Source organism: Myiozetetes cayanensis, unplaced genomic scaffold (assembly GCF_022539395.1).
Source record: "Myiozetetes cayanensis isolate MyiCay16 unplaced genomic scaffold, myiCay2020 scf6-25, whole genome shotgun sequence".
NCBI lineage: Eukaryota > Metazoa > Chordata > Aves > Passeriformes > Tyrannidae > Myiozetetes > Myiozetetes cayanensis.
This window is the reverse complement of record NW_026087853.1, coordinates 36,505,724-36,527,360: the sequence shown is the minus strand read 5'-3', so window position 1 is coordinate 36,527,360 and position 21,637 is coordinate 36,505,724. Positions and strand designations below refer to the sequence as shown.

Sequence of the window (21,637 nt, the reverse complement as noted above, 5' to 3'; positions counted from 1 at the left end):
GAAAGCTTGAATTTAAACTAGACACAGCAATGCCCTCTAGTGTTCTGCAGAGAAATCTGGTAAAAGGCTGCCCAAAGCCTTAAAAAATTCAAGCTTAGGACTGCTGTACCACCTCAAGTGACAGTCAACATTTTGAAAACTCATGAAGCATCCTTAGAATTTTCCGCACATGACTGTGGCCTGCAGAACTATCTGAGATCCTTTCTTTTCCTTCCCTCCATTGTTGATACTTGCATCATAATTTCAAAGACCATCCATGGACAGTATTTTACTGTCTTCCCACCTGTGGCATGTGACAAATCACGATACCCACTCTGCACCTTCCCCAAGTACACACAGCATTTGGTACCCTGTGTTACTGACCCATCACACAACATGTCATTTTTGGCTTGAGGGGCTTTCTTACAGATCTGCAAAGCTTAGTGCATTTCCTCACAGCAGTAGCATTCCCAAGATATTGATAAAATTGCAAATAAAACTGTCCAAATTCAAGAAAGACTTAAATAAAGGAGAGCAGTCTCACAGTTCAAAAAAACACCTGCAGAGTTCTCAAAATGTTTATTTACACCCTGTACACATTACAAAACTCAACTTTGTACAAACTAATGGAAGAGATTTTATAACTGGAGGTCTGAAAAGCAAAAGACAAAGTCCTTGATGAAGGTTGGTCTTTAAAGGGCAGCTAGGAGTCCTTAAATTTTACCATCCATTGCTCTTGAAAGTCAACTGCTGGGCTCTCACCATCTAGACAAAAGCAGAAAAAAGATTGAAAGGAAATGCCAGTTTTGCCTGTGTCCTATCTGAAATAAGGTGAGGGAAAATTAAACTGTTTATTTTTTGGCAATCTAAGGAGGACTGGTACACTAAGGAAACTGCCAGTACAAAGACAGCATCACAGTCACAAATGCCCTAAGCCCTATGTGATTTTGTAGCCATTTGAGGGGGCAGGAACTCTTGACTGTTAGGTGAAAGAAAGATACTGTTATTATTGGACACAATGATCTTAAAAGGTCTTCTCCAAACTAAATGATTCTCTGGTTCTGTAAAGTTGTATCTGGAATTTGTTTCTTGTCTGAACAATTTCAATAACTACAAGCAGGCCTATTAACAGTGTTTCACACTCCTCTTGGGACACTCACTGGAACAAGGTTAATACAGGCATGGTTTCTTCGGAGGGAAGCTAATTTGGCCTGTTTGATAGGTAACAACAGGAGCTTAGGCCTTCAGACTAGGCATTACCCTGCACCTTCCAGAGGAATTTATTTGCAAGAACAAAAAATATCAGAAATACTCTTATGAACAAAACTTGTTTAAAAGTTCTCCAAACAAAAGGCTGCCAGAGTGACTGTAGTTCTGCAAAAATTACTGGACATAAAGAAAACATCCAGGGGGATCAAACCTAGAGTAAATTCTGGACTTGATGTGGCACTTGGGAGGAGCCTTTTAGCCTTGTGTCTGAGGCTGGAATACAGAATTTGGATGTACAAATGGGATCAAATTAAACACTGTTAAAATTATATTTGAGCTAAGAAACTCTTCACTTTAAACACTTCAGTGTTTAAACTGCATTTTCCTCAGAAGGCAACCAAAACCTATTCTAGCTAAACAGGCAGATACTTTTTTTTCCTCTAAATTATTTTTGATCTTGTTATACATGTAATCAAATTAAGAGAAAAAAGAAAACAGTTTAGAGACTTACCAGAAGACAGCCAAGGGAAGATATTCATGTTTGTACCACTGCACTAGGAATTAATATTTCTTAGAGGTCTGACACAATACATCTGTATGCACAGACCACTATCCTGGAGAAACTGCTTGTATATATATATTGAAATGAAGGAAAAAAAGAGCTCTCAGGATCAGCTTTTTTCCTGTCACATCGTCATTCTATTTGCAGGGGATAGTGTGGGGAAAGGACCATTCAAAATTCAGGGTACAAAAAAAGCAAGGGAAAGATCTAGAGAAGACAGACATCATCTTGAAAACCTATTTTCCAGCCTGACTGAATTAAACAGCTTTTCCATTTCCTTCAGCTCATCCAACAGTCCAGTGCCTTTCAGACACATCCTCACCTTCTCCTGGAAGAAGGAGAACAACACGAAAGAAAATGCAGGAAAATGCTCCAACATTCAACACAGAAAGGCCACACACACAAATACTGTCATATCTTGACAAGATGTGTATTGTTCTGCAGAGCTGGGAGCATTCTACCAGTGCTTCACTTGGCAAAGATGCCAAGAATGTCCAGGTAAACACTAAAACAATCTGAGCTGCAAGTAGTTTCATCAGTGAAGTATAAACTGAGCTCTTCCAGTCTTTGCCTTGGCTCTCTTTTTGCACGAGTCCTTTGCTATGAGTCTAGTGCTGGTGCATTCTCCTTATTTTCTTTCTGTGTCACCATCTGCAGGTACTTCAGTCTCATGGGAGGGAGCTGCTCATAAAGGTCAAATCCCATAGGGTTCTCTGCATTCAGCAGTCTGTAGTGCAGCAGGTGCTTTTTCAAGTTCTGAAGAAAGAAATAGCAACCATTAAACATGTCTGAAAGGAATCTAATCTTTTCCACCATCTCCAACACAACAGAGCAAGCTGCAGATAGTACAATTCCATCATGGTCAACATATTTAATTACATCTTCAATTGAAGAGCTATAAAAGGCAAGTTTCTTGCAATAAAATTTACTTTTGATCTGCATGAGAATTCCTCTTCTGAGCACAACTCCACTGTCTTCTCAACAGCCCCTAACAAGGACTTTTTTGCCAGAAACCCAAGCGGTGTTTTGAGTGATCTAATAATTTACCCTGGACACTAACCATAGAGGGCCAAGTGACCCCATTATGTCAGAAAAAGGACAGACTTTAGCAAGCTTCTTGAGAAAAGCGGAAACCTTGCATCAGTTCTGTTCTTTTCAGGGTAAGCATCCAACTAAGAGTTAAGGCAGATCACTGCTGGCCATCTATTCATAGCTGTGCTAGAATCACTCCTCTAGCTCTTCTAACTATCCGGACATAATGCTGCCTGGACAAGAGGATTGAAATTCAGTACAGGAGATTCATCTAGGTTTCAATGGGCTCAGAGTTTTGAGTTCAATTACTACAAGAACTGGTTAACAGGATTCATAGACATCACAGGCCAAAATCCTACTGCTAATCTCTCATTCTCAAAGCAGCAAGGTAGTTAAAACACAAATTTCAAAAGCCAAATATATAAGTACATAAGAGTACCATGTATAGAAAAGTAAATTCCAGGGGTACAAACTGAATCTTACAGATCCTACCTCATCCACCAACAGCCATGTTTTCCGCAGCATGCTTTTCCGAGCAGCATCAGTCTCCTGGGAACAAAACACATACTTTCCTTAAGAGAGTGCAAAAATAATTTTGCCCATGAACATACAGCACTACAGGATGATTTATTAATTATGGTGATGAGCAGCTTGTTCTAGCAGAAAGTGCTTGAGATGTCTATCACTTGGATCCTGCCTCTCTCCTCCTTTCCCTGATCTGAATGTCAGCTGATTTCTCAACCTTCAGGTAGAACTGCAGGTGAGAGGTGAAGTGTTGTTTAGCACAACTAATCATTGCTACAGGCTCCAAGGCCATGGGAAAGCTTCTGCTTGGTTACTCAAGCAAAGTGAAAGGAAAAAGTACTTTACACCTTAAGATTGCTCAGGCAGAGGCCAAATCTTTTACAGAATCACAGAATATGTTGAGTTGGAAGGGACCTACAAGGATCACCAAGTCCAGCCCCTAGCCCTGCATAGGACCATCCCCAAGAGTCACACTATGTGCCTGAGGGTGTCATCCAAATAATTCTTGAACTCTATCAGGCTTGGTGCTGTGATCACTTTCCTCGACTGGCTGGTGATGCTTTGCCTGATGCCCTCCAGGACACGGTTGGCCCTCCTGGCTGCCAGGGCACTGCTGACTCATGTTCAACTTGCCATCAACCAGGACCCCCAGCTCCCTTTCCACAGTACTGCTTTCCAGCATCTCATTCCCCAGTCTGTATGAACATCCAAGGTTGCTCCATTCCAGGTGCAGAATCTGGCACTTTCCCTTGTTGAACTTCACATGGTTGATGATTGCCCAGTCCTCTAATTTGTTGATGTCTCTCTGCAGGGCCTCCCTGCCTTCGAGGGACTCAACAGCTTCTCCCCCAGTTTTGTGTCATCTCCAAACTCACTTAGTATCCCTTCCAGTCCTGTATCAGAGCCAGTTGTGAAGATGTTGAAGAGCACAGGGCCTAAGATGGAGCCCTGTGGAACCCCACTAGTGACAGGCCGCCAGTCTGGTGTTACCCCCTTCACTATTACCCTCTGTGCTCAACCCGTGAGCCAGTTGCTCACCCACCACATGATGTGTTTATCCAGCTGTGTGCTGGACTCATTTACTGTGAGAGACAGTATCAAAAGATCTATTGAAATCCAAAAAGATTACATCAACTGGCTTTCCTTGATCAAGTAGGTAGAGCTCTCTCTGCCTGCAACTCCCTCATCCTTTCTGCTTTATTCTTCCCTTCATACTACAGCCCACATAGTTGCTGACTTCAAAAATTTATGTGGGACTGGCTACCATTAGTGCAAGTACTTTAGGGTACAATGAACAAAAGCTGCTGCCTCATACATGGTCTATCAAACAGCTGACCAGTCCTCTCAACACATTTGCTTACAATCTTTGTTTTTCAGTCCCAAAGTCAGCGATTCACCACAAGCCACACTGGGCCCCTGGGAGAGCAGATGCAAAACCCCAAGATTCCAGCCCCGAAGCTCTGCTATCCATTACTTACCTGTGTTGCACTTTCTTGGGAGAAAATAAAGCTGTTCACGTGAGCCACAGCCACCACGTACAGAACAGGGCACCAGGTGTGACGCAGCGCACCAGTGACCAGTGTTCGGAAGTAGAGTCGCAGGAGGTTCAGGTTATCCTCAGGAGGGGAAGTGAATCGCTCAAGCGGCACAGGGAACTGCAATAAACCCATACAGAGGCAACATTACAGTTCTGTCAGGGTCTAAGCAGCGAGGGGAAGTTCATGATTTCTAGGGTGTTCCCCAGCTGTTTGTGCATGCCCGCCTACATAACATGATGTACCTCTGTGGCATGACCCCCATTTGCAGCAAGAGCTGCTACTGCCCACACTGACTGATGTGACATGCCTTGACAAAGTGTTCTCAAGACCTCTTTGGCTTTATGGAGAGATGTTTTACTGGTTCTATTACTGCAGTTGATCTTTGGCACAGCTAAGTAGAGTGGTTTCAAAGTAAGTAGACAGAGTACTTTCGACAGCACTGTTAAATTCTCTCTCCTGTGCTCTGCTCATTCAAAAAAAACACAGTCCTGAACTTGACAGACCAAATTTTCTTACCAACTTACCCAGCAGACACAACTCCAGTATAACTAAATGTGGAAACATGGTTGATAGGGAAAATTACTGTTTGTCTATGCACTGGGCAAGGAAAGGTTCTCACCAAGGTGTGAAATACTTATTTAAGGGAAAGGCAATTGCTGGCAGAACATGGGATGTGGTGAGCCCTTCATACACAGCCTATAAATTAGAAGGTTCTCAATCATTAGACCAAGCAGGATGTGGGATAGTTTCCACTGAAGACTGAGTAACTTCACAGCTCCTGCCCTCCACATGTACATATGATCTGCTTTCAAAACAAAGTTCAAAACTGTCTTTTGAACTGGAAATGCTTATGTGACAGAGGCCTGCACCTTAAGCTGCTGGACTTTGCTCTTCAGACTTAGAGTCACTCAAGTTGTAAAATATATATACTGCTGTTACAGCCTTAAATCAAAAGAACATTGTTTTTCATTCCTATTCTACTTTACATTTCGTGAGTTGACTCTCTTCAGGGGTAATAAAAAGCTTCTAAGCAAAGAAAGCATGATCGTTCTACTGGAACAGAGGAATGGGGAAGAAGGGGAAGGGCTGGGATGCCCAAGTCAAGGCTGGAGAATCACAGGCAAGAGCCCAGTAACTCAGAAATATGCAAGTGACAGGCAACTACTATAAGCCAGGATTACCTGCTGTAACGGCACTCCAAGGGCCCGCAGGATATTTGTGTGCTCCCCAAAAACAGAGAGACGCAGATGAACACTGAAACGTTTCTGTAGAGGTAGAAGAACAAAGACTCCAAACAGTGGGTCTCCAAAGGAGACACCTTCAAACTGCTCCAGGAGATTTATATAGAGATCGTGGAAGGATGCCAAACCAGGGAGAGGAGCATCCAAGTTCAGGGAGTCCAGGGCCTTGGGTTGACAATACACAGAGAGAAGGGCAGCTGTGTAGCGGTGGATTGGTGCTTCCAGAAAGAGGTCGCTGCCTGTGAGGAAGACACACATAAGCCGTGCAAGTTTGGCAGCAGTAGGGATGCTCTGAAGGGTTTTAGCACGCCAGGTTTCCAGCAGTAAGACCCATTGCAAGTTCCAGGTCACAGTGTTGACGAGATCAAGTGGGAGAGAGTTCAGTACAGCCCCGCGTGTCTCTGCATTAGTCACTTTGTTGTAGAGGCTGATAAGTGGAAAGAACGGCCAGTCTGAAGGCAGGATGGGCCCTTTGACCTCAGGAAGCAGCATTGACTGGATGAGGTAATTCCGCCCTTGGTAGGATGCTTGGGAACGCGTAAGGGTAGGCTGCAAGTGGACAAAATGAGAAAGGTAACAGGAACGAATGGAAGGCAGATTCTGATACGATTCTCTCAGCAGGGCACCACGAGTAACCTTTGAAAAAACCGCTGTTGCAGAGCCAGGCTGTGCCAGTTTTGCACTGGTACCCAGATGCAGGATATCAGAGAAGTCAGCTGCTTCTGGCCCTCCAGCTTTCCCTTCACTATAAGATAAAGACAAACAACAGTATAAGAAACAAACAAGCAAAAAACCTCCCCAAAACAGCAAACAAACAAAACAGCACATAAATTTCTCTCTACAACCTTCCTGGAACAGGAAGAGTAGTATAAGCACAGCACCGACAACACTTTCTACAGCATTCAGCTACTCTAATACAGAGTGCCCATAAAGCACTGGCTATCTTGGTATTTATAGGGAATTCACAGAACCACCTTGGGAGTTAGCAATACCAAGGCTGTGCCATGAAAAACCTCCACACAGTGCCAGCAGTCTAGTGTGGAGGCTGAAACCCCTTTTCCACAGAGGCAGCCTACTTAACTAACACAGATGTCAGGGTGCTGAAATGAAATACTGCATATCATATAAGGCCTACATGAATCAGTAAGACAATTCTCAAAACAGTAGCTTTGCAGCTGGCAGTGGCAAGGTCAAGGGGAACCATACAGAGTGACAGAAACTGTGTGTGTGGAGGGTGTTTGTCAAATCCATATGCCATGATCTCTGACCAAACATTGACCATTTTGCTGACCAAAGAAAAAACCAAAACATCACCACACAAACACACAAATCCACTCATAAACTTCATTAAGTTTTTCAGGCTATGTCAAATTCCCATTTATTTTCTAGAATCACTATTCTCAGGATGGCAGATGGCGGGCCTTAGTGAAAATCAGTTCTATCAGGAATCACACAAGCCTTGTCACAGAGGAAATCAAAAGAAACCAGGCACATTTCTCAACATTGGTACACTACAGAGAAACATGCAACCACAGTGCTTGTCAGATTAGAAGGCTCCGTGCCTGGAGAATAACTACAATTCAAACACAGGCCCTGTTAAAGGCCAAAAAATTATGACAAAATTACAGTGCCAACGTGATTTTTCCATTTTCCCCAAATTTTCCCATGTACCAGACTAGAGAAAGATAAAAATGCAAAGCTTACGGAAGAAACTCTGGATTAAAGGCAAGATCCAGTAGGACCTCGTGAGCCAGATGCTCACTCCCTGGCAACAGACGGCTTAGCAATGCCATGGCAACACAGTGATGCAGTGAGGCATGCTGGGTGTAATCCGGACAAACGCCTGCCTGTACAGGAAACAAAACAACACATAAAAGCACTGTATCATTTGTCAACAAAGACAATCAACGAGGACAGGAGGGTCAAACAAGACACAAATCTTGCTGGAAATCGAAAGACTGAGGCAGATTGCAAGAGCTGTCAGCATTCATACTGAGAGATCTTTCTGCTTCCCCTGACTGCCTTAGGTAGTCAGACATCTTTTTTAGCAGCACAGTTGAAAACTTTGTTCTTACTCTATCCCAAAGACAGGCAAAAACATAATTCTGCCATCCAAAGTATTTTGGGACTAAATCCCCACATCAGTAACTGTAAAGATGTTATTTGCTAATGGGGCATAAATGTCAGCTGAAGAGTCGCCAGACCTAAGTCAGACACAAGAAAGAACACGGATGTGAAGACTGATTGCCAGCAGAGTCAATTCCTTGGGTGAAAGAAATGAAATGACTAATAATAATACCATTTTCCGAGCCAACGCTAACACAAAGTACTGCAGATGATATTCATGGCGTAGGATCCACGCAGATGAGGGAGTCACAGAGGGAGGTCCAGTCTGCCAGCTTTGATGCAGATAATCCTTCAAGCCTCTGAAGCCCAGCACAGAGCTGTACTGTAAAGGAATCACAAGTAGAGGTAAATACAAATAAGACAGTTTGTGCTTGGAGGAAAGTAAAACATAGCCCTCTCCAAGGCTTACCTCCTACCTTCTTAGATGAGAATTACTGTTGGCTACTCCAAAAGAGATATTTAAAAACAGTCTGATAAATATCTGAGGCATTTCTGCCTCTGGGTTCACCTGCATCCATCATGACCATCCCCATCACAGGTAACCAGTAGTCACTGCCTACATAGTGCTTCATAAGACAGAAGTCTGGCCAGGGGCTTAAACACGTTTTTCCCTTATCTGGCCAGATATTTCTATTAGTAAATACCTAATTCAACACAAGGTGACAGAGGAAGGCTTTGAGAAGGCTTATGCTAGGTACTCCATCTCTCTAGGGCTCAGCCATTTCCTCCTCAGAGTCTGTAATCTTCCACAACTCACTCATTCTACAAATTCAGCACAACCTGAAGTAGGAAGGAACTTCTTCAGTCACTGTAGCAGTCGTTCTCTAATTTAATATTATCCCATTTTCCTATGTTATACATGCTTCAACCATGCCTTTCCTCCACTGACACTCAAGCTACTTATTCTGCTTAGCCAAACAACAGTTACTCAGTTCTTCTCAACATTCTTTTAAGTCCATCCTTTAAGTACCACCTGCTCTGTAATTCCAGTTTCCTGGTGTCAACTGCATATTGCAATTCAAACACAAGATATTTTTCAGATCCTTATCTCACTTGTTCTGAAAATGGGAGTATTTCTCTCTACAACACTCTAATAGTTTTAAAATAAAAATGCACAGCAATTTGTTTTTAAAGGTCCTAACATCTCTTTTAAGCCTGGAAAGATGGAAATACTAACCTCCCTCACAAGCATATCATCATTCACCTAGAATTTAGAGTGAAATTTACAGTGAAAAAGTCTTTTCTTACCTTGCTGGTCAGGCCCTTGTGAATATGAGTGATACTATTGATGAGAAACAGGAGGGCAGTGAGGAAGGGGAAAGGTGACTTGGAGCCAACCAAGCTCAAAGAAGGTTTGCCTCCGGTGCAACTCAGAGATGAAATGCTGGTGACGGATTCTGGTGCTGGGGAACAGGACAGAGGGTTGCACAAAGCAGAACACGGCCTGTGTGAACAAATAAAGAGAGGGGGTCAGGTCAAAAGCATTCGTACTGCTGAGGAGTTATCTTGTAAGGAATGTTATTTTCTATCTCAACCATACCACACATTACAGTGAAACATAAGCCCTGAAGACTGTGCAAGAAAAAAAAATATGTATCACAGTTAGTCCAGTAAGCACTACTGCCGTACAAGCTAATGCCTGTGAGCTATCACGAATTCTTATCTTCAGCTAAACTGGTCATGACGAGCAGAAATACTGATGCAGTGACGCATCTCTGATGTCAAGCATTTGAAAGCATTGGACCTCCGATTAAAAAAAAATACACATTTCCCCACGTACATACGCAAACCAGGCTAATAAAGCTGCCCACCCACTCAAGACATTACAATAATAAACTTGTAGGCAAAGCCAAAAAGCCAGATTATATCTAAAATTGACACAGCAAAAATGCTGCCCTTTATGCATATTTTTAGATTCTTTCCAGAAAAAACTTTATTTTACGTGAACATCACCATGCAAACCACTCCTGGTGTGCGTGTGTTCTCTGCAGGCAAAACTAGAACTTTTCACACCAGCAGTGCTTGCAGGGCCCACACTGGAAACACCGTGTACAGGCAAGACCACCACAAGGAAGAGTGACCATAAGCACGTTGCTCAGTGGTAATGGGGCAATTGGAAAAACCCTGTCAAAGATCCATATTGTTACTGTGACAGAAAACCATTTGCTTAAATGCATGGCTCTTTCTACCACTGGCATTACATGTAGGAGATGCATGAACACATCTGGAGCTCACAAAGTACCTTGAACTCCTGGCCCTAATCTACCTAGAAAGTTTAGACAAAATTGTAAAAATATTCAGGCAGAGATTAGCTGACTCATCATTTTCATCAATGTTAAGAACAGCCTAGGAGAATTCTTGCTGATGGGCTTTTACAGTCAGACCTAACCCACTGTTTTCAGACCTCAAGGACAGGCAGAAAAGGGTGTAATGAGTGCTCATATTGGCAGCTTTGGTGCCAGGAGCTTCAGACATCAGTTCCAGTCATGAGAGAACATGGGCCAAACTGTTTGGTAACCATTCAAATATCACTTAAACCCAAAAATTTCAAGTGTCCCTTACATCAGATGTTCTCAGAAGCAGATGGATTTCTCCCTGACTACTAGGCCTTTTAGGTTCCCACTCCCCTGTCCAGAGGATTGATCACAGCCTAGTAAGGAGGCTCCCTCTACAGCAGAAAGACAGAATATCTGCAATGCTTAACTGTTCCCAGAATCAGAGCTTATGTTATCCCAGTACGTGGCTTTTCACATTTCCACAAGGGCTTTCAAAGCCTTAATGAAGCTCTGCAGAAGCTTGAAGACATGAATCTAGTAAAAATATTTTACATATATAGCATCACACAGAGCACATGAATGGTACATGTACACATATACACACCTCCTCACGTAAGAGGGACTCAACTAATGTTACTTTTTAGAAAAAAAAAAAAAAGGCAGTGAAACCAAAGCAGAATCAAAGCCAAGAGTGACTAAAATAATCTGAAATGGATATGAAAAACACAGCTACATGGTAAAACAGAGATGCAGCAGCATCTCTGAGGTAGGAAAGGAGGAACTGAAGAATCTTGTGGACATCGTGCTTCTAGTGTGAGGGGAAAAAGGACAACGCAATGTGTAGAGCCCTGCTGCACTCTAATTCACACATCTGGGGCACATAGGTACAGGGAAAAGAAGTGGGAGGGGGGAGAATTGTCACACAGTACAGTATAGAAACAAGGCTCCCTTAGCTGCTGGCAGCAGCATCTTAGCAGTGAAATGGTTTTACCTGAGCAAGTCCCACATGCCCTGTATGGCTGGCTGGCTGAGAAGGGGCTGCAGCACCTGAGATGTCAAACGTTCCAGTTCCTCTAAGCAGTCAATTGGATTGACTGATGGCTGCAGAAGACATGGAGAAACACAGAAAAGGATGGTGAATGACGAGTGCCTCCCAGTGAGGACAAAAAGATAGACTTGGTTAATTGCTTTCTCTATTTTTTTTTTGCCAGACCACACCACCTACACAGTGGTACTGCTCTAGGTTAGAGCTGGCCTCATTGCTCATAGTGTGGAAGCTGAAAGCTGGCACCTCAAGGTGTTCTTGCAGTCAAGTATTAAAATGCATCTCAGAGATTCTTAATTGGCTGGAAGTAAGGTATGGGATCCATGGGATCAAGATTCCCTAAAAGAAAACTTAGCTAAACCCCCCTCCTCATACTGTCTACATCTTTCTATTTAAATTGAAGATGACACAAAGGTAATCAGAACTACCTTGAGAAATCAGAGTGGCATATAAGGTTCTCCAAAAAAAAAAAAATTAAAAAAAGAAAAATCAACTGCAAAAAGCATGATTGACCTACCCATCAAAGCATGACTGTGGATGAACACTGCACAGAGGATGAACTGTGGCTTTTAGAGAACCATCCAAATTCTTCTGACCCTAGTAAGCAATATTCCAGGTTGAAGGAACACACTGGCAAATTTTAGTGCTCTTTACCTTCATTAGAATGCTGCTTTGTGATACAGAAATACTCATTTCTGTTACATAAAATCCAATTTTCCCCCAGGTGAAATCCCCCTCCAGAAATCAGTAAAACTTCTGTGAAGATGTTAACCTTAGTTCTTAGTAGTTTAACAAAAATATTCTAAGAAGGTCCCAGTACACACAAGTCTAGTTACTAGACAAGTTTGCTTTTTTTTTTGCACCAATCTATTCAAAGGTAACACATGCAATTTTATTTTTTAATCAACTAACCACAAGTAGATGATTAAACTTCCTTTTATGTGGAAATTAAAAACCCCAGCACATTATAGTTCAAGGACTTAAGAAATTGTTCTGTCAGCCACTCTCTTGAGATATCTGTAAAGGTTAAAAAGGAGTATTAACCTCTTGGTTGTCCTGGTTCTCTAATGCCAGGACATAATGATAGGATGTGAAGGGTACCACCAACCTTTGGGGCACTGAAGGTATCTTTGAGAGATACATTCTACAGGCAGTTTCTACCCCAGCCACAACTGATAAATTCAGCTGCTTTTGTCAAGTTTCAGAGGGTTTGCACATGTGTGAATGACTACAGCCATTAAATTACCCCTACACCTTGAAGGAAGCTCTCCCAGGTTAGAACTCAGGCACGTCAGTTGGGCAGTAAAGAGGAAAATTGTATTTATCTTTATAACATGAATCTTTAGGGTAGCTAAAGCACAAGATATTATTCTTCAACAGCATCACACTGATGTGCCACTTTCAGAAAACTCACTTTAAAAGATGGTCACATACTACAACTGTAACTGTACAGAATTTGACCTTGAATGTCAGTGGAGCAACAAATAAATTTATTTTTATTGTTTCCTATCCAAAGTTCATATGGCATGATTGAACCCTAATGGTCAATCTTCCAACCAGATGACTGCAGGTAGGTGTCCACATGTAAGCTCTCAGACTAAAGCAAATGCAAAAATGCATGGCTTGATTTATCCCACTAGAAGAAAGGACTGCCACGCTAAATTAGGTCATATTCGCTTCACGCTTTGGATCTCCACAGTAAATCAGAATAATCACTGTACTACAACATATCTTGATTGAGACTCTGATCTCAACAGAAGAAAGGATATCTGGCACTCCTAATGTATAGGACCAGCGGACTTATGTGACCCTGAATGTCACACAGCCTAGATATGAGCTGTGGTAAACAAAATCTAGTTCTCAGCTAGAGAGACAGTTCTCTCTGCCTTTTTCAGCACTGCCTCTAAGTTCAGGTATTTTAGGTAACACACAAGCTGATGCTGGAGAGATGGGAAGACAACCTGTATTTTCAGGCCTTACCTGTTGGCTGTAAGCACTGTAATAAACTCCCAAGTAGATCACACAAGCTGTGGTCAGAGGCTGGAGAGTTTGCCAAGTTTCTGTATGGGATATCTCCTGAAGGATTTTTTTCAGACTTGTCTCAAGGAAGGGCTGTAAGCCTGACACTTGATTCCATGCTACTGGAGGAGGTGGAATCTGTTCACTATCTTCTGAGTTATTACTGAAACATAATGGAAGAATGACACAGGATAGCAAATACTTCTCAGAAACAACTATTGCTCTACATCATCAGTTTTAATAGAAAGATTGTCAATTCCATGTAGTCTGGAAGGCCATATCCAATAACAGCAATTAGGGGAAAAAAGCGCATATTCCCAAAGACCAGATCAAATCAATTTAGGCAGAAGGAAAAATGCAGGATCTACTCATAAAAGCTGAAATTTCTTCTCCTGCACTTCTATGCCATTGAGCTGTGCTCTTGCTTTACCAGACACGCCATCTCAGTACTCAGCTTTAGCTAAAGAGTTTCTTCCTTTCTCCCAGAAAAAGTGTCTGTGTCTTCAGCAAATCCTGCTGCTTTGATGTCTATCAAAACCAATCACCTCTTAATCTTGACCCACCTTGGTCTCCAAAGAGAGGCTCTTTCCTTCAGAACTCAGATAAGTTATTTTCTTTACCCTAAAGGGAAGGTCAAAGGAGCTTTCTAGCTCCTTTCAGCAGGGCATCTGGCTAACATTGCCCATCTGCCCCACAGCTGAATACAGATTTTGACTCCTGCCTCTTACCAGGCCAGCAGGCATACAGCTGTCAGACTAGACACTGCTTCTGGCCTTGTGTCAGAGGGAATACAAGAGGATATTAGCCTACCATGCAAGGATATGGTGGGACAGGAAACCATTGAAAATGAAAGGGGGAAAAGGTGATAGCCAGGTCTCCAAAACAAAGAAAGGGAAGGTAGGATGCCAGCTACTCAGACACACAGAACTGGCAGAGAGAGCCTACCTCCTCAGCTGGGCCTGCAGCTCTGCTGTGTAGCCTGCTGTTTGTGTCACATGTATCAACAGAGTCACTACTGCTGCAGCTCGCTGGACACACAGCTCAACCACAGGGTTCCTCCCAGGGCAAGTGCTGAGCAACTCAGGCAGGGACTGCAGTATCCTCACCAGCACAGGGTAGAGATCACTGTAGTATGAATCACAGAACAGATGAGGTTAGAAAGGGCCTCTGGAGATCATCTGTACTTCAACTCCCTGTTCAAGCTAGGTCAGCTAGAGCAAGATTGCCCAGGGATATGTCCAGTTGGATTCTGAATATCTTCAAGGATGGCAAGTCCACTATCTTGCTCTGCAAAATACTGCAGTGTTTGATTGCCTTTACAGTAAAGAAACCTTTTTTTACACTTCAGTGACGTTTCCTGTATTTCCATTTGTGCCCATTGCTTCTTGTACTTTCACTTCATACCACTAGAAGAACCTGGCTCGCTCTCTTTTACACTCTCCTATCACATGTTTATAAAGATTGCTAAAATAAGATTATGAGAATCATCACCGCCACCACAATAACAAAAATAAACAGACACGAAAAAAAGATGACAAAGGAAGAATACTGCCATTCCAAATTCATCTGAATGGGACCTACCTGTCTCTAAGCACTCTGAATATCTCTTGGAAAAACTATTCTTGTAAGGGAATAGTTCTCAAGTTCTTAGCCACAGTATCCACAGTTACAATCTTACAACTTTACGGAATCTTCTGCTGTTTCTTTCCTCAACATTATTTACAGTGCGAAAATACTATATACAGTTTTTACTCTTTTTACCTAATATACCTGATTGTGCTGGAGAACACAAAGTGCTGTTGTGGATGAGAATCTCCCTTCTGAAACTCAATATTGGCCTTCTATTTACTCCTCTTCAGAGCAACTCCACAGCCATCTCTCTGCTTCTAACTCCAAAGCCATATCTCTGCTTTCAGTTCAGTGCAATTACAGCAAAAAGATTCAACACTTGAGCTAGGTCAGACCTTTCCCAGTGCAGACCTTGGCGGTCAAGCACAAGAACTATGAATGCATTCAATGCATTGTGCAGTTTGTCTGCATCAGTCTGCTTCATCTCAGCATGCCATCTGACAACTGCTCCCACAGACTGCCTTAGATCAATCAGGTTAAATCCTAGGTGTGCTGCAAACTGTGTCTCTTGATGTCACACAAGCACAGAATATTCATGCCTTCAAGCGGAAAAGGATGCAGCTCTAAAAAGTTACAGTGGTCTCCCATAGCATAGAAGAGAAACAACAAAACACCAGTGCTTAAACACAGGAGATGAACAACCAGAAAAAGACAATACCCATCACAAATACCTTTAGAAACTGTGAGTTTTACTGCAGGAGGCCAGAGAAAGTGAGATAAGACACCCTGTAGGAATTAGAAACTGAGCCTAGAGAACCCTCTATTTGCCTCTTTGGAACAGGATGTCCATGTTCTCTGTTCTGCCCTCCACCCCCATTTCTCCAGCTCTGGGTTGTACCTGTAGAGATCACAGGCCTGTCCATAACCAGCAGCCACAGCCCACAACCGGAAGGCTTCCGTGCTTAACCTGATGGCTTCTTCCCTTGGCAGAAGCAGATCCAGCGGGTCTTCAGCTATAAATCGACTTAACCGACTTTTCATTTCAAATTTGTTAAGCTGTAAAACAAACGAACAAAAAAAACCAAACAACAAAAAGGATGAAGGGATAAGGTACATCAGTTGCATGCGTCATTTCCTCATTACTCAGACACACAAAAAGAGCTGCAGATTTCAATTCAGCCCACTCTAAACTCCTCTCTTGATTTTGTGTAATCTTAAGAAGCGTAGTACAAGGGATTAGTAAATGGTCAATGATTATTAACAGAGCAGTATTCCTGGAAGGGATGCCTAGGGGTACCTAAACCATTCCTAGCACACATCAACTACACCTAAAATCCTTTCTGATGGAGGTTTGTCTAGCCCACACATGTTCTTGTTCTGGATGCTTTCTGCAGCATTTAACTGATTTTTATTTTAAATGCATAACTAGCCTTCTTTAAATAGTCTTAAAGAGAACTCTATTAGTCGAGATTACATGTAAAGATATACCTTATGAAAAATACTGTATACAAAAGTACTGAACTGATGCTGACATTTATTTTGGGAGGTTGCAATAAATGCCATTCAGAGGTTCTAAATCTCTCTATGATTCTGTGTTTATTTTATAAGAGAGTGTACCTCCTGCCTATTACTTTCAAAAAGTTACAGAATGTTGATGCCTTGGAAATGTTCTGAGCTTATTTTAGTATTGAATTAAGCATGACATGACTCATTTGCAGTTCTCCAGAAATAATTTTATCCTCCCCTACAACTGGGTATTTTTACTTAACCACAAAAAAGAGCTTCTCTTTTCTCCTCCCACACATACAAAAGCTTGTATGTGCTCTGTCTAAACAAATGAGGTAACAATGTCTTTTTCACAGCACAAAGACATACAGATGATTTAAAACTCAAATGCTTTAGAGGCATCTTGTAGGGCAATCAATGCACACCAACAAGAAAGCAAAGGACCTGATGAATCAGACTATGAATTCTGACACCACTCCTGCAGAACAAAGGACAAAGTCAATTTTACTTCCAGAAGGAAGACGGAAGAACTTTGCTGTTAGCTAAAATAAATTCCTACATTGACGGTTTTGATTTAGTTTTTGTATTATCTTCCATTCCCATGTTTAAGCACATGTAAAAAACCATAGAAGAGTGCAACAGAACCAAAGTCTGAGTATCAGGAACCCTGTAAGCAGTTTTTGCATGCCTTGAAAGATCTGGAGTACACAAAGCCTGAAGTGGAAAACTATCTGAATTTTGCTCTAATATTTTCCTATCACAACTTACAGCCCTTAAATATGCCACTATCCATCAGCAGCACATTATTCTCCATATTTTCTAGCACAGACTGGTGTTCTTCTGTTGATATTAGTAATTTCCTGGCTAGCAATTTGTTAAATGGGGTTAACAAAACTGAATCAAAAACCCTAAGAAGTGCTCTTTGCACTGCAGTGGGTGCTACTCTTGGTAGAGTTTATGCATTTATAGCACCAGCGTGACAACCTATGTGAGTGAATGCAATTATCTCTGAAGTGGAAAACCTGTCCAGAACTTGTTCAGAGGAGTTGAAAATACTGATAAATCACCTCAGAGCTATTAAGATAAATTAATGGTAGAAAAATTCAACCAGGGTTGTAAAACCCAGGGACAGTGATTAAGTCTCTGGCATATACAGTCCTATGCTACCTATCATTTGAACATGGGAGAGCACAGAGCATCACACGCCAATGTGTGCTCTAAACATCTGCTACTGGGCAGCATCACCGTGCTGTGCTCCATGATTTTGCATAACTGCACTACATAAAAAAGCAGAGAAAAGCTTGAGGCAGGTCTTCTACTGGTACACAGCAGAATCACCATTATTATCACACTGTCGACAATTCTTTCAAAGCGCACTGATGCACTTTCTTCACAATTATTATTTCAGCTTCAGCTCAGAGTCACCTCTAAATAAACTTCTCTCTTTCCTTTGAAAGCAAGGCATAGCGAGCAAAGGCCTTTACAATCACAAAAGTTCTTCTGAGAACCACTCACCAGCCTGGCTGTTGCATTTCGGCCTCCAGATGCTAACACTCTGATGAACTTCATAGCACTGGCACAAGCAACTCCATGGAGACTGGTAAGTAAAAATCCTGGTTCAGCCACTTGGGGATCCCATTGAGTAGGGAGAAATTCCCAGACAATGGTGTCAATCAACCGAGGACAGTCAAGCAGCTGCAGAGAAACAGCAGGCAGCACAAATAACCAAAGGTAAGCAGTTAGGTAGGCATGCAGAAGACGTGCAAAACAGACACGTTGTCTGATCTCCTTGCCATAACTTTGCCTGCTTCTTCCTTTTATTTTTCAAATCTTTATCATTCCCAAGCTCCTGTACAATAGGAGATTTACCTGGCTACATGCTTCAGAGGAGTGCCTTGCTATGTGGGTGAGGATGTGCAGTATATCCAGGACTACTGTTGGAACAGGTCGCACCACCTCCAGGATGTACCTCAGCCGGTGCTGGATCCGTGTCTTCAAAAGTCCCTGAAGGGCGTTAAAAAAAAAATAAATCCATTATGCTCTGATTTCTCTCTGCACTTCAGTTGCTGGAAGACAAAAGTAGATTCAGTTACATCTTCTGTAGAGATGGTTTTAAAATTAGCAGTGAGGAATCAAAGAAAAAAGGTTCTGGGGATTTGCAAGTACACCGTCAAATGAGCAAGAGTAACCTCAAGAGAGCAGGAACAACTGGACTTCTGTTCTGAACCAGACCACTGGTGGGGTTTGGGTATTTGTGTTTTCCAGAGTATAGAACACAAGTGACAGGCAATAGGAAAATAACCTTCCCTCTAGAGGACTATTAAAACCTATTGTTGTTGAAAAGAGTTCTCATGCTCCTTGAATCATTTTTGCCACATCCAGCTAGTGCAGCACTTTGTCTGATAGTGCCTGCCATGTCAGAGAAAGCTGACAGAACCAGAGAACAGACAGGAATTCCTATTTTGCAGAGGAAAAAGAGATGCATAGAGATGATGTGATTTTTTTATTTATGGTTCACTGAGTAGAAGACCATGACCAGTGGTAGTACCAGGAAACAAATCTTCAGTTTACTTAACAGTGTTATGCACTCCTGGTTCTGCAAAAAGGCAAATCCATAACACCTGAATTTGTAGTACCTTTACTTTTTAAAAGTTGCAGCCAAGCAAGTTGCAGTTCAAGGCCTGCCCAAGTTCAGCAGCTAGTTTAAATACTCCTTTTCCAACTGTGTGGAATAATTGGGTTGTAACAGCCAATACGCAGGTGTGAAATGGAGTTTCACAACAATGAGAACAGCGGGGAATTTCATCCCAAATACCTTCTGAGTTCAGGTCACTTGGAACAAGCTAAAATCCATTATGCTGAACCATGTTTCCAGAATCACACACTGATCTCAATCCTACCTAAAACTCTTTTGTTAAGTTTTTTAAAGTGTCACCCACCTAGTATAACAGATCCGAAATCATAAAGCTTCTAAACAATAGCAGATTCATCCAGTGATGCTTTTAAACCAAGTGCCATTCGAGCTCAAACTCAAGCAAAAGGACTAACTGATGTGATCACAGGTTTTAATGACTGCAGCAGGCAAGAGAGTTGCATCAGCTCGACCAAGACTGAGTTTGAGATAACAGAGATTTTTAGATCTTGTATCAAAAATATGGGATTAGGCTTCAAACGTGGGAGGAATTCCTTACAAATGCTGTAAAGCTCTTCATATGAGAAATGCAAGTATGAGGAATGAAATTTGGTGAAATGGTAAGTAGCCACCTTACGTCAAATAAAAAAACAATACCATTGTACAAACCTACTAATTCTGAACTATCTAGCTGTAATATTCTTGTTTAACTTCACAAAAAACTTTTTAATAATGGTTAGAACCTCTTCACTTTGAGCTCACGTAAGTGAGTTTGAAAGTCATGTCTGCGTGCAGCCTTTCAGCAAGTCGTACAAGGTCATCAGTATGCTTGTTGTCAGCTTTCCTGGAGGAAGTTAAGAGATATTAATGATACTGAAAACATACAAGTCAAGTCTCAACATTTTTAGAGATAATAAATTCATCCTCCTTGTAATATATGGCAGAAACATAACAACCAACAGCCAGGGAAGAATTCTAATTCTTGTTCAGAATGTTCTTGTCCAGGATGCACAGGAGGGTAGATGTTTCAGTAGGCTCAGCACTGTGCTGTGTGTGCTATTTTCCTAAAAATATTTCAGGTATAATGCTCTGCTTACCTTTACAACATCATATCGAGCCACATCTGGATCTGGCTTGTTTTCATCCTTTAATTTTTTATCTTGAGATTTCTCTGTTCCATTTAATTCTTCCTCTTCCTCCTCTTCTTCCTCCTCATTGCTGGGGACAAAGGGGAATGCAGCCATCCCTTGGTACCACGAAAAAGTCCAATCCAGGTATTTCTATAAGGAGAGTAAAAGCATATAAAAAAATTCTCCCCCAAAAAATCATGGAAGACAAAAAATTTTCAAAGATGCTTTTCATTATGGAAAGCTTTATTGATTCCTACCTAAGACCAGGAAAACAGGAACATAATAAAGGATATTCTAAACATATACAAGTAGAAGGCAATGCTTTTTCAGGGAAGTGATTTTAACCTCATACCCACACACACTTGGGAAACCATGAAAAGTAATTACTGTGACATGAATAAAATTCTCTACAGAGGTGACAGAAATTTAGCTCAACTGGAACACATTTAGGATAATAAATAAATAAATAAATAAATAAATAAATACATGATCAAACCACCAGGGTTTTGGAAATTCAAATGAAATTTAACATCTATTGGCTCTATTGCCATTTCTGCACCTGTGTGGAACTTAGGTCACAAATAACACAAAAAGATCATGCAAAAATTGTTATGATAAAATAAAGACTACCTGGGGTATTTGTTCACATTTGTTTGGTCTTTGTTTGAACATCCCTCAGCTTCAGCAAATAGAAAACCCCCTTTTTTTTGTTCACAGCTAATGACAGTGTCAGGTACTCTCAAGTTCTACAGCAGTAGTGCAATAAGAGAACTTCCAACTCTGAAGAGAGGGGATTGCTTCCATAACAGACCTGCTTCCCCCAAAATGTTTTAGAACATAACAGACAGCCGAATCAAGTGCTTGTACTGCTTAATTAACTGCTTTAAACTTCCACTTCTTGAACCCACAATCAAAAATAACTACCATATTAGTCAGAGAAGTGGTAGACTTCAACTGCCAAGTAACAAGGAAGCACAAGTTATTATCAGACATAAAAAAAAAAAAAGAAAAGCAATATTAACTAAAGATGGTGAGTGAATGACATGGTCAGAAGAGGCCTGACTTTAGGGGATGGAGCTATGAGTCCAATTGGAACACTGAGTTTGGGACTACTGTTTTCCTTCCACTGACAGAAGAAAAACATAAGAAGAAGTAGCTGGATCTTCAAAGGAAAAAAAAACAAGTTGCTTCCTTCTCACAGCCATTGATGGATGAACAAAACCTTCAGACTGACTTTTACATGTGTT

General features: G+C 41.6%; 1 protein-coding gene across 1 annotated transcript in view; it reads right to left on the bottom strand.

The window, feature by feature from the left end:
• Positions 1–525: 525 nt before the first annotated feature.
• RPAP1 (RNA polymerase II associated protein 1) overlaps positions 526–21,637 on the bottom strand; it is a 40,779-nt gene continuing 19,667 nt past the window's right edge. The window contains 14 exon segments of the mRNA XM_050336504.1: positions 526–2,506; positions 3,275–3,331; positions 4,786–4,962; positions 6,027–6,831; positions 7,791–7,933; positions 8,386–8,535; positions 9,462–9,657; positions 11,481–11,590; positions 13,515–13,716; positions 14,499–14,678; positions 16,021–16,178; positions 18,144–18,323; positions 18,498–18,632; positions 20,358–20,540. Coding sequence (XP_050192461.1) covers positions 2,351–2,506; positions 3,275–3,331; positions 4,786–4,962; positions 6,027–6,831; positions 7,791–7,933; positions 8,386–8,535; positions 9,462–9,657; positions 11,481–11,590; positions 13,515–13,716; positions 14,499–14,678; positions 16,021–16,178; positions 18,144–18,323; positions 18,498–18,632; positions 20,358–20,540 — 2,832 coding nt within the window. The 3' untranslated portion in view covers positions 526–2,350.